Source organism: Zootermopsis nevadensis, unplaced genomic scaffold, assembly GCF_977971745.1.
Source record: "Zootermopsis nevadensis isolate Lab colony 2312 unplaced genomic scaffold, Znev_1.0 Znev_ptg000010l, whole genome shotgun sequence".
Lineage (NCBI taxonomy): Eukaryota > Metazoa > Arthropoda > Insecta > Blattodea > Termopsidae > Zootermopsis > Zootermopsis nevadensis.
Window position 1 is genome coordinate 2201380 of NW_028259142.1, and position 13305 is coordinate 2214684.

The window sequence follows — 13305 nt, forward strand, 5'->3', positions numbered from 1 at the left end:
TTACGATGTTTCGTCTCCATAACGCCGTATAAGGTGAGAAGATTGTCTCAGACGTTGAAAGGGTCCGGCCCTTAAGAAATGAAAATTACATTCACGAAGGAATTTCTGGGCCCTTGTGGGATTTTGCACCGTGTAGTCTGGTCCGTCGTCTGATGTTTTGAAAAGATTACAGAAACGGAGAATGAGATGGGTGAGGCATGTAACACGCACGCCTGCAGAATTTTAGTCTGAAAACCATAAAGGAAGAGACCACTGGGAAGACATAGATGGAAGAATAATATTAAAATTGATCTTGAAGAAAGAGTGTTGTCGTTGTGGACTGAATTCATCTGGCTTGGGGTAGAGGCCAGTGGCGGACTCTTGGAATAGAGTAGTGAACCCTTGGGTTCCATAAAAGACGTGGAATTTTTTTTTGTCCAAGTGAGCGACCGTAAGCTTCTCAAAGGCTGTGTTACATGGTGTTTATGACGTAGGGATAATGCGCACTAATTGAACGCACCAAGAATATCTCCTGGATGTGCAGCTCCGCCATCTTGAATTTCGACATTCCGAACGAAATGCGTTTCTCTTTAGTAATTTGCTGTGCGTGTCACAGAGGTCTTATACAAGCAGGCGTAGCAAATTTAGAGAGTGATCGTGGCCTATTTTAAGACACTTTCAGTACGTATATTAATAGGCGTGCATGTGTAAAACTTGGACGTTCAGCCCAGGGGGTTCTTATATTGATTTCTAGCTACAGGCGAGGTGAGCGAGCGGTCTCTCTGAATTGCATTAGAAACTTATTGATTTAAATGCATGGGTAAAAGCGGTTGCTAGCTTTAGTCGCCTGGTTATACAGGGTGATTGAAAAGTCACATGTGCAAGGCATGTGAGTGAGTGTTGTTGCATGAAACTACTTTCATATGGCCTGCATGTTCCTCTGTTTCAACCACTGAATACAGATCTTTTTTTTTACATCATTGCAACTCACATGTTATGGTCCATTATAGACCATCTTCAGGGGTCACACCGCGTATAAAGAGTGGTCGAAGGGTCACGCAACCAATTCCTGACACATGCTCTGCTTGTTAACAAATAAATTACATCGAAATCAGAAAAAAAACTTATATTAAATGTTGGAAATGTTTCAACCGCTTTCAGCGATGGATACATTCACTGTTTTCCTCATTTTTGATGTGAACCCGGAAAAGAGTTTCTACTGTGACCGGAAACGGTTAATACGCCGAGATATTGTCTCTCCCCCCCCTTTTCATAGGAGAATCGAGAAATGTGTCCTTAAACTCATTCTGGGGCAAGTTAAGTCAGGTCTAGATGCCATGTATAAGGGAAATTTAGTTTATGAATTTCATAAGATAGTGTAATTGCGTCATATTGTGAATATTATTATAATTATTTATTTTAATCCGTCTGATCACAATATTTAAAATTTCTTATAATTAAGATAATAAAATATCATTGATGTTCCATATCGATTGATCGATTTACATTTCGGAACATTTACACAACATGTTTCGGTTTTTATAAAACCATCATCAGGTGTAAAATATATCTAAGAACTTAAAACTCAATTATGATTTCTGTAGTTTTTTGGTGATGTTTCATTACGTTTGTTTTTTTCCATTTTTGGGCGAAGGTGTTGTTTTTCGTAAATGTTATTAGATGTGAATATCGGCCTGTAAGTAAAATGATTGAAAGAAACACTAAAGAATTTGAAAGAATTTATAAAAGAATTTAGAGAATAAAATGCAAAATATATAAATTATATTTAGAAAGTATCAATAAAATAGAATTAAAATAAAAATAAAACATACCAAAGATGTAGGAGTGAGTGTCCCGATATGTTCAGAAGTACTAGTGTCATCGAATAGGTGTGGGTCAATACTGACTGTGGGTTGCTTGTGGAAGGAGTAATCAATGATATTTTATTATCTTAATTATAAGAGATTTTAAATATTGTGATCAGACGGATTAAAATAAATAATTTATACATTTCACAAAATTACGATACAAATAGGAGTAACTCACTGTGTGTAATTACGACTAAAGTACCGTCTTAAACACTGCCTAAGGATTTCAACACGTTACTGAAAACAAAACTTTTTTTGTGACAATTTGCTTAGTTAAATAACTGTCCTGATGTTACTCTTCAGTGATAAGTCGTATCATGTTCGCACACTGTCTCAGGATTGTGTACGACCCTCGGTGTGTACAGATCGGCACCGCACCCCCGTTTTAGGTCAGCTAATCGAAGAATGGGATTTATCCGTTTTTAATCCCATCAGGAAATGCAGTAGGATCCGTCAGATGAAAGCTAAGTTACTTCTACAGTCATAACCAATCAATTCTCACATTATCTTAATGTTATCCTTTTGTCGCCTCCTTTGTGTTCCAAATACGCGGCGTCAAAGATGTCATCGCACTGGAATTACGTTTTTCCTCCCAGTTACGTAGCCGATATTCGTTTCAATGTTTTAAAGAGGCCCCGATTTCAAATCTCTGTAAAGAATCCGCGTTCACGTGTCTCCCTTTAACCCGTGAGGTATTAGGTTTCGTCATCGCGGATGCACCCGAGGAACTGAACTAAGTCCCTAGACAGACGAGGGTTTGTTGTGCCTTTCATGGGTCATTTGACGACGTTGTGTCATGTGCAGAGGTTGTGTAGCGTTGTACGAGGAATTGTAGAATCGTGTCTCCAGGAAGCGGTCACCTCTTATCGTGCCCGTGCTGACCGGGAACGTCCGGAGTGTGGAGCATATTTTTAGCAGAAGCGAAAATGGAAACATGAGGAGGTTTGAGTTTATGCCCCGTTGTGAGGTGTGTACGTCACTCCTATTGGTAACCACTGCTCTCAAAATGGAGCTGTAGTTTCATGCGTAATTTCATCGTCCGATCTGTCTTCTAGTGTTTGTGGGTTGTTTACAAATTGTCATCACGATATGTGAAAATATTTATCTTTTTTTAAAAAATTTCCATAGTTTCTGCATGAAATCGTAAACATCACGTAGAGAAATTCATATCAACGCGGTGATTTTCTGTATATCCCAAAATTCGCTCGGCCGTTTTTGAGATTTAATAACTGGTTTCAGGTGGCGGCAAGATTTTTATTCCGATTTTTTTTCCCCGAATAAATTAGCAAATTTTTGGATTGCCGGAAACACGTTGATAAAGCGTGCACAACCGTTGCCAGGAACTCGGAAGACACCTGCTTCATGAACTGCGATCCGCGAATGTGCTGGCATCTATTGTGTGCGCTTGCGTGTTAGATTGAAGGTACGGGTCTGATTGTAAAGTAGGTCTTTGTGATGTGGGTACCGCTACTCGATCGCGCGGCCCACAGTCCAGGGACGCATTGTCTCAGTTCTCGTCGAAACAGGTTGTGTGGAGTGGGGTATTCCGCTGGCTGGACCGCACTTAACCAGCCTGCTCGTCAGCTTTGAGTCAGGTGATTATCGCAAACGCTACGTTGCGATGTTCTCTCTCTGCGGACGTTGTTAGTTATTTTTATGTCGTAGAAGCGTGCGGACGTACGGATTCTGCGTCTGTTACTTGTGGAGTAAAGACACTGCTTCGTATTTGAATCCGCGAGAGACGAAGAAGGTAAATGTTTAAACATTATGAGGCTGCGGTTATGGGTTATGATGAAAATATAAAACAAGGCTTTAAAATGTGAAGGTAGCCTTGTTTCCAGTGGCGTTATTTCGAGTGCTTAACAAGACGGAAAATTCATAGTGCGCTGTTTAGCTTTATTTAGAGAGCGCAGTGTGAAACTGATTGCCAAGCGACGTCCAGTGGAGTAAGCAAGTTTTGTTACATTCCTTATAAAAGTTACGCGTAGGCGGAATTAGTTAACCGAGTTTATTCCTTCCTCAGTGCCTGAAAACAGTTGACACCGTACAGAAGAAACCTCCGGTGTCCATACCAAAGAAAGTTTTTTAATCTGAGTGCATTAAACTTCGTTTACAAGCCGACGATATCACCAGCTTTCGTTTATAAATGAATGCTTTGTTCTTACGAAACAGTAACGTGAACTGTGAAGTGATTTTTTTTTTAAGAACGTTGCCCGTGACGAATTTGTGACGTGGAGACAGTGAACCAGTGCACATGCGTGCGTGTTCGTTTATATGCAGGTGTGATTTGTACCCGAATTCATCGGGACATATTTGTAGTGTCGTGGTGTGTGTGATGATTACTCGAGCTTCGTAGTAGCACGTGCATTCTGCTGCTATCGGTTGGTTCCATCGGGGACCTACCTACACGTTAGTACGTCAGAGACTTGCCCGTATCGAAGACGTAACCTGTCATATCATCAGAAGCGTTCGTTTGTGTTAGTCGTCGTGTTTAACCTGAGTTAAGGGTTGTCGGGGGGACGTGTTCATCAAGGTGGTTTGTGTGGAGTCGTGACGCTGCTGCTCATGCTTGTGGTAGTGATTGTGTGGATGTGGAAACATCCGACGTAGGATCGAATCCCGGATGTCTCCGTACAGCCGTGATAACGCTCCCAGCAGTCGAACCGTGCTGCTCCTCCAGGAACACCAGCGGCCTGCGACAACCTGTACTGTGCCGCAGGGTTGTCGTCCTGGTGCCACCACGGCCAGACGATTCCTTCGCTGGTTTGGTCTCCTAGGACGTCCTGCCATGGGAAAGCAAGGTATGTTGATCGTGGTCGAGAACTTGGAATTTCATCATGATGTTGACTGATGATCTTTTAGGCTGTAAGGCTGTGTGGACTTGTAGGTAGGTGCATGGTGGCTCCATCTTCAGGGCTGAGGATGAGGACAATACATCTACCTGAAGTCCACATGGCGTTGTAACCCAGAAGATTAACGTCGAAATATTCAGCTTCTTGAGAACCCCAAATCTCTTTTCACCGTGTTAGCACCAGCCCGCCATTGGAAGATCTGAGACCCGTCTGCTTGTATGTTTGTCTTCGATGTCTTAGGCAGGAGATTTTCTATTAAATTAGACGTGCATTTCTTGTCTCTCTACATGTGTCCCTCTGGTCAGTCTCTTAATTCTATTACCCTGATGATGATGATTTGATGGCGAATCTCTGTAGTATGTCGTTTTATCTAGCTGTCTCTTCTTTTATGGGTCAAAGTTTTCTGGCCGTTACGACATCCACCCCCTAAGGGAAAATTGTGCGTTTGTGGTTCAACGTTGTTCGCGCATTTCATTGTCTGACAGAAATTCTACACCACAAACAAATATCGTCTGCTGGCCATTGTAATTGGTCGGCACCAGACTGAATGCTAGACGTACGCTGTGAACAGTTGTTGTTGCCTGCAACTGACCTGCAGGTTGGAGAGGTGAGTCATTAAGGCCTGCAGCCCGTTGCGTGGTCGACGTGTCGTAAGTAACAACACGAAACAAAACGACGAATATCCACAGTTTATGTGTATAAACAACCTGTGAACTTTAAGACACGTCATGTTTTGGGTTCTCAAGGCCGCTCTTACACACGCAAATTGCACATTTACAGTTCAGCGTCTGAGGAGGAAAACAGAAATGGAGCAGAGGAGATTATTAATTTAGAAATATTTTTTTTTACTAAGTGGCCTTGATTTTTCCACTCGTCACGGACGAGCAGGTTAGTTGGTTCGTGGAAAACACACGTACGGCGCGTTTACTGATAAAGTTTAACGCGACATGTCGCTTCCCGGCACCTGGCTGGAACTGCATGACTCACCGCCAAGCTACAAAGTTATCTCGACGCGAGTCACGTATCGTTACACAAGAACAAATCAATTAACCAGAACGGAAGCGGTAGTTTTTTTTGCCCGGAGTCCGGAAAGTGACGTCTGTGTTCAACTTTATCAGTGGGCGAAATGTATTATCATTCTCGATTTTGTCGTAGGATGAAAGTAAATTCTCCGAATTAGTCTGCTCTTATCGTCATTGTGTTAAGAGCAGATTAATTTCAAGGACTCGAGCTTTGGTCCGTAATCCTGGATAGTCTTAGTAAAAAAATAAAATGAGAAGGAGTGACGTGTCTGTCACATTTCATCTCGTGGCCTACCCGCGTTTTACTTACAGGTGTCTTCAGTTATACGCGGGGATTGCTGTCTTGCGAATCTCAGCGTAAAACGGGAACTGTGTGATTTGCCCGTGGATTTTCTGAGTGATACACCATGAGAGGTCTCACGTTCTAGTCCCCAGGGGTCAGACTCCGGAGTCTGTTGGCTCACACCGTAGCCGCGGATAGGATACTGATGATCCTGATACTGAAATATAACCGCGTGTAAGGGAAGCGCTTATAACTAGTCAAATAGACACACAGTCCTCTACCATTTTCTCAGGTTTTCATGGTAACGGTGTGTTTATGTTGGTGTATTCTGGTTTAGGCAGCTCGCCCCTTCTCGATCCAAGCACAATGAACTTTGGTCGTTAGGTCTCTGAGTGTGTGAACATGATCGGCCACTTCTCCCGGTCGTTTGGAATAAGTCGTCTTGTGTGATCTTTGGCCGGAGCTTATTCATTGCGCCGGGACGTCACACGTAGCGTCTAAATTCTTATTAAATGTCTATTGTTTTACTGTCATCACCAGTTCAAACGAGACCAGCAAATTACATAAGCACTGTCAATTGCGAGACAGTTTACATAAATCGTCCATGTGGAAGGATGACGTCAAGCCTGTATGACAAAGAGTTGTCTTGTGATGCATGAATACGCTGAAAGTATGTGTTCTTCATTTTGGGTCATTGCCAGGAATCGTTCTTGAACTGGTGTTGAGCTATGACTTGTACAAATAAGAGAGAGAGAGAGAGAGAGAGCAGTATCAAAGAATTAAAATATGACTGGGAACGTGGCGATGTAGTAGTCAGGGTATGGGAAGGAAATTTTAATTGTCTTAGAGATGTTTGTTTTCTTGTTTCACGGCTGCCTTGTTCTGTTTTCAACACTCTCGTCGTAGTGGTCATGTCGTCGTGTCCATAATTTCCTCACATCCCGTCGTTTGTGAAATTTTAACCGTGAAACAGGCACGCAAAGTAATTCGTATGTCTCTCGAAAACTTTCTCCTCGTATCTCTCTGATTTAGCAGTCGACAGAATCGTCGAGTTGCATAAACTTTTTAAAGCCCGAGGCTTGCCTAAATAATATTTAAGAATCCAGTCCGTACCGCAAAGAAAACGTAACGCTTCACCATTACGAAGATCAGCTGGTTAGCCTTATGCAGCCGAAACTCGCTTAAATAATATTTAACAGTTCAGTCCGTACCTCACAGAAAGCACGACACATTTTGTTTATCGTAACTTGGATTATTTAGACGGAAATTATCAGATTTATAGTAACAATATTTTTTTTATTACTAAAGGTGTACCATAGAATATTGTAACATTTTCTTTTAGTGAAAATCCAGTTTCATGCATTACTCTTGTCGCAAGGGAAATATTAGTCCCCAGGTATGGAAGGTTATATACAATGTTTTGTATAATGCAAAACATTTTCGTTGTCGGAATACGCCATAATGTAGACGCATCGGTATTTTACTATAAATGCACCCTTCTTTCTCATATTTGGACTGGCTCCAGATATGGATGAATCTGGCACCCTGGTTCACTAAATCTTCCAGAATGCGTTCTTAGTTAAAGACTTTATACCATTCTTGTACTTAATGAGAGACAAAAGTGAACATCTCGTCAATGGATCGTGTCTCTTTTTGTACGTATTGTATTTGACATGTTCATTGTCTGACATATTAGTGATCGATGCTCCTGTAACAGTATCGATAAAACATGTTATTTTAATGACAGCAAACGACCTGGTGTTGGCAGTTGGCTACAGCGTCATCTCGAAACTTGTGTTAAATAGAGAATTTCCAGTATTTTTGTTATAAAAGATTTCCAGAAAGTGGCCACTTTTCCGCGCGAGCACATCTGTAGTGGGCGTTTTACGCTTTGTAGACAGATCCTGCAAGGGCAAGGCGTGTGTCCCGCATGGGAGAGGTCACAATTGCATACATATGTTTGATCGGAAAACCTTATCACCATTAAACTTAAAATATATTTATAAAAATTTTGTTGGTGTAATGACAAACAATTACTTGAGCACGGGAGTGCTGCCAACTTCGCAAACGTCACGTGTACCAAAATATACCTGAGACATTGTCCAACACAGCGTGAAGAAACAACCATTGGTACAGACATCATCGTGGACATCAGTATCTCGACGTCCCAATGGCTTTGCGTGTCAGAATGTGTGCAATGGATGAATAGGATTTGATTTCGGGTTATTTAAGGACGCTGTATCAGCTGTAGAGGATTTAAAGCGTCGAAATGGCGACTTTATAAATTAGGAGGAGAATGCAGTTGCGGCCAATGTGAAAGTACTGAGGAAAACTATGATAACCCTCAGTCTAGTTGGTGTCCCGCCCTGTATTCAAACCAGAAGCCTCCATGGTGTCGTTTGAAAAGCGTTAATGCTTGAATCAATATGCTTCTTGGAACGTGCTAATTACTAGATATTCATTAGCACACGTCATTACGAAATATCGATAGGGAAGGATAAATGTATCTGGTTGAATGTGGTCTCAGAGAGGACTTTGTTTTTTGTTTTTTGTTTTGCTAAAGATGTCCAGAACTCTGTACACGGCATGTTTTTGCAGCTGGAGGACTGGATCATGATGGCGCACAACTCGTGGTGAAAGTAGAATAAATACTTTCTTGCCTTATAGGCGCACGATTGGCAATTTGTTCTGTCCAGTAAGAAATGAAGCTTCGAGAAGTCGTCGTCTGGAATGAGTGGACTAAGGTTTAAGCGGTTGAGAATCAAACAGGAATTACGTAAATCATCAAACCGAAAAGGAAAGGTAATGATGCAAAGAAATTTATGTAATAAAAATATCAACGTGTTCGCAGACATCATGGCTGCCTTCTGTTTCGTTGCGCCGTGTCGTCTGGTAGACGTTTACCGACGTTTCAGAGGTTATACTGGCTCCGTCATCAGGGCGTTGGTAAACATCTACCAGACTACACGGCGAAGCAACCCAGAAGACAGAAATCTTCATCGCCCTGAAGACGGAGGCAGTATGACCTCTGAAACGTTGGTTAACATCGACCAGACTACACAGCGCAACAACCCAGAAGACAGAAATCTTCATACTCTGATGACGGAGGCAGTATGACCTCCGAAACGTTGGTAAACATCGACCAGACTACACAGCGCAACAACCCAGAAGACAGAAATCTTCATACTCATCGCCCTGATGACGGAGGCAGTATGACCTCTGAAACGTTGGTAAACATCGACCAGACTACACAGCGCAACAACCCAGAAGACAGAAATCTTCATACTCTGATGACGGAGGCAGTATGACCTCCGAAACGTTGGTAAACATCGACCAGACTACACAGCGCAACAACCCAGAAGACAGAAATCTTCATACTCTGATGACAGAGGCAGTATGACCTCTGAAACGTTGGTAAACATCGACCAGACTACACAGCGCAACAACCCAGAAGACAGAAATCTTCATACTCATCGCCCTGATGACGGAGGCAGTATGACCTCTGAAACGTTGGTAAACATCGACCAGACTACACAGCGCAACAACCCAGAAGACAGAAATCTTCATACTCTGATGACGGAGGCAGTATGACCTCCGAAACGTTGGTAAACATCGACCAGACTACACAGCGCAACAACCCAGAAGACAGAAATCTTCATACTCTGATGACGGAGGCAGTATGACCTCCGAAACGTTGGTAAACATCGACCAGACTACACAGCGCAACAACCCAGAAGACAGAAATCTTCATACTCTGATGACAGAGGCAGTATGACCTCTGAAACGTTGGTAAACATCGACCAGACTACACAGCGCAACAACCCAGAAGACAGAAATCTTCATACTCATCGCCCTGATGACGGAGGCAGTATGACCTCTGAAACGTTGGTAAACATCGACCAGACTACACAGCGCAACAACCCAGAAGACAGAAATCTTCATACTCTGATGACGGAGGCAGTATGACCTCCGAAACGTTGGTAAACATCGACCAGACTACACAGCGCAACAACCCAGAAGACAGAAATCTTCATACTCTGATGACAGAGGCAGTATGACCTCTGAAACGTTGGTAAACATCGACCAGACTACACAGCGCAACAACCCAGAAGACAGAAATCTTCATACTCATCGCCCTGATGACGGAGGCAGTATGACCTCTGAAACGTTGGTTAACATCGACCAGACTACACAGCGCAACAACCCAGAAGACAGAAATCTCCATACTCTGATGACGGAGGCAGTATGACCTCTGAAACGTTGGTTAATATCGACCAGACTACACAGCGCAACAACCCAGAAGACAGAAATCTTCATACTCTGATGACGGAGGCAGTATGACCTCTGAAACGTTGGTTAATATCGACCAGACTACACAGCGCAACAACCCAGAAGACAGAAGTCTTCATACTCACCGCTGCGAAAACCTCAAATCCTACGTCAGGGTAGGAGTTAGCAATGGAATTGGGAAGAACATTCCCCTACACTAAAAATAGAAGTGCATGTTCAGACAACGGAAGTAAACTCTTGTAGGCAGGTTTAAGAGTTGCTATTTTTAAAAGCGCTGAATTTACTGAATTTAGCTAGGTTGGGCCCTCGTCTCATGACAATTTCAGTTTTATCGTGAACACTGTTACAGTCCCTTGCCGTGCGGGAGATGGTTTCGATTTTAAAAAAAAACGCAGGTAGAGGAGTCAGACTCGCGCCCTGTGCCCGCTTTATCACCTTTTGACAAGCAGAACAAAGAGACCTCAGTGTTCCCAAGTACCTTGGCACGTCAGACGGGATGTTGCCTGCATCACGTATCTTATCACAAGGACCTCGTGTGATGTGCGGTTTTGTGGCGTGGCTGTCAGTGTTGGGGGGGGGGGGGGGGGCTGTGCCCTTGGTCTTGGTTTGAATTGTCTCATCCCTTGTGTTATCTGCGTCGCCACCAACTAACATCACGTTTTTTGCTGATAAAATTCAGCTCCTGAACGTGTTTCTGTCCTCAGGTCATGAGGTGAATGGAAATACCAGAGCAAAGAAGTGACCCTTCGCTGGTTGTATTAGCTTGAGTAATGAGAAGTAGACGCCTGCCAGAATATAAACTTTTGTGTGTTTCGAGTTTTTTGCGAGACGAATTTGGTATTTGTAACACCTATTTAGATGATGGCTGGGTGTCGTCTGGTAGAAGCTTGGTAGCATTTCTCTGGTTATTTCTTGTCTCCTCCTTGCTGTACGCACGTAAGCCACCAGCATCGCTTTCTCTGCGTTATGGCGTTAGGTCGTTTCAAACTTTCACTCTTTCGCGTATTCTCCCTTTACATAACAGACATAACATTTTTCGAATAACTTTTTGGCACTACAATTTAAAATAATAATTACATTTTATATTATTACGCTCAACAGCAAATGTGCTTTAGTGAATACGTGCTAATGACACCTGATTGTAATACGTTATAACCTGTAATTCATCACGTGATCGTACATCGTTATGTTCTTATTAATTCTGGAAACTCCTATTCGTCCTTGATTTACTATAAGAAAATTCACCAGCCATGTCTTACTCACTATTTATTTATTATTTATTTAGTGTTCTGTCTGACGACAGGTCCATATGAACAGGATCCTTCCATCCTTTTCTCGGACTGGGACCTGTTCATATACGTTCTTGGCAGATGATCCAGAAGTGGTTTGCCATTGCCTTCTTCTGTGTGTGAATGGAGTAATTGTTGGGATGCCACGGAGGAAAACACCGTGTTGCCTAGACCACGGCCTTGCCCAACACAAGTTATAAATTCGGGCACCGCCGGGAATCGAACCCGAGACCCCAGGATTACAAGGCCAGCGTTCTAACCGCTAGACCACCTCATCTTATTATTATTTAGTGTTCTGTCTGACGACAGGTCCATATGAACAGGATCCTTCCATCCTGTTCTCGGACTGGGACCTGTTCATATACGTTCTTGGCAGATGATCCAGAAGTGGTTTGCCATTGCCTTCTTCTGTGTGTGAATGGAGTAATTGTTGGGATGCCACGGAGGAAAACTCCGTGTTGCCTAGACCACGGCCTTGCCCAACACAAGTTATAAATTCGGGCACCGCCGGGAATCGAACCCGAGACCCCAGGATTACAAGGCCAGCGTTCTAACCGCTAGACCCACATAAAAGTCTAAAATACAAATTATAAAAATAGGACGTGACTAGGACACAACAAATCATCTGCTACGCAATTCCAGATTCGCAAGTCACGGGAGAAGAAAATTTCTTCAGATTTCGGGATGTCGTGACGGTTCACTGGTAACGTTCATCCTCGCTTTGGTGATAATTCTGTGTACAAATACGCCGCATTGCTACGTCTCTCAGTGTCGGCGAGGTGACTGACCTGGTGATACAGTAATCCGTTGACAACCACGAGGCCGCGTTCTTGAAAAACGAAGCGATTTAAAAATCCTAGAACCTTTGGGGAATTCAGAGGGGGGGGGGGGGTGTAGGGAAACCTCGAAAACTTGGAGGACTGTGGAGTGTTAAATTTTATTTACACAAATAGAATGTGGATTGAACTCAGCTGGTCTTTACGACTCGACCTCCAGCGACTTTAAGTCTGTTGGACTGCGTACGAGTGGAAAATCGCGGATACTTGAAATCTACGTTTGGCAGGGGGTGGTGGTGGGGGGGATTTAGTCCTGTAGGGTCACAGGTCGCTGGGAACTGGTCAGTTGCAGCTCAAGAAATACTGAATCTAGCAGCTGAGCTTTTATTCCTGTGCTGACAACTTTTCTTCACGAAATTTAAACTGTATCATAACGCCACAGTTTGAATGCAGGTGTCATGTGAAGATCCTAATGGAAGTAACAATTGATTACGATAGATACTTCAATCGGCGACGCTTGCATTTTAATAACATATTTCCTGACAGAGCCCATAAAAGCCGAATATCGACTAAATATTTAAGAATTCAGTCCGTACCGCAAAGAAAACAACGCTTTACCATTAAAAAAATCAGCTGGTTAACGCTGTTTAAGGAAATGCTAGTTTATTATGAGAATATTTCGAAATACGTAAATAAAAGACGCTGTAGGATTCAGGTACGGAGTCAGGGTAGAAGCCTTTATAGCCATGTTCTTGGTGACTGGTCAGTGAGCTCAGCTCTCATGACTGCAGGGGTTTGCAGAAGCCTGAGGAGATTGATGGAAGCCATTTTGACAGTGAACACAACAGTCTGCACGGCTCGAAGGCCAGACCGCACACAAACCTCTTGAGTGTGTTTGTACAACCAGTGCACGACATTCAAACAGCCAAAGGTGTTTCCCTACCTA

General features: G+C 43.0%; 1 protein-coding gene across 3 annotated transcripts in view; it reads left to right on the forward strand.

The window, feature by feature from the left end:
- The window catches only part of trc (Serine/threonine-protein kinase tricornered), a 74739-nt gene that overhangs the window by 28195 nt on the left and 33239 nt on the right, over window positions 1-13305 (forward strand). The window contains exon 1 of one of the 3 annotated variants that reach the window (XM_022063335.2): window positions 3304-4648. The exons of the other annotated variants lie outside the window; for them this stretch is intronic. Within the exon in view, the coding sequence (XP_021919027.1) occupies window positions 4471-4648 (178 nt within the window). The 5' untranslated portion in view covers window positions 3304-4470. Of the gene's footprint in view, window positions 1-3303; window positions 4649-13305 lie in introns of those variants that run through there. 3 annotated transcript variants of the gene reach the window in all.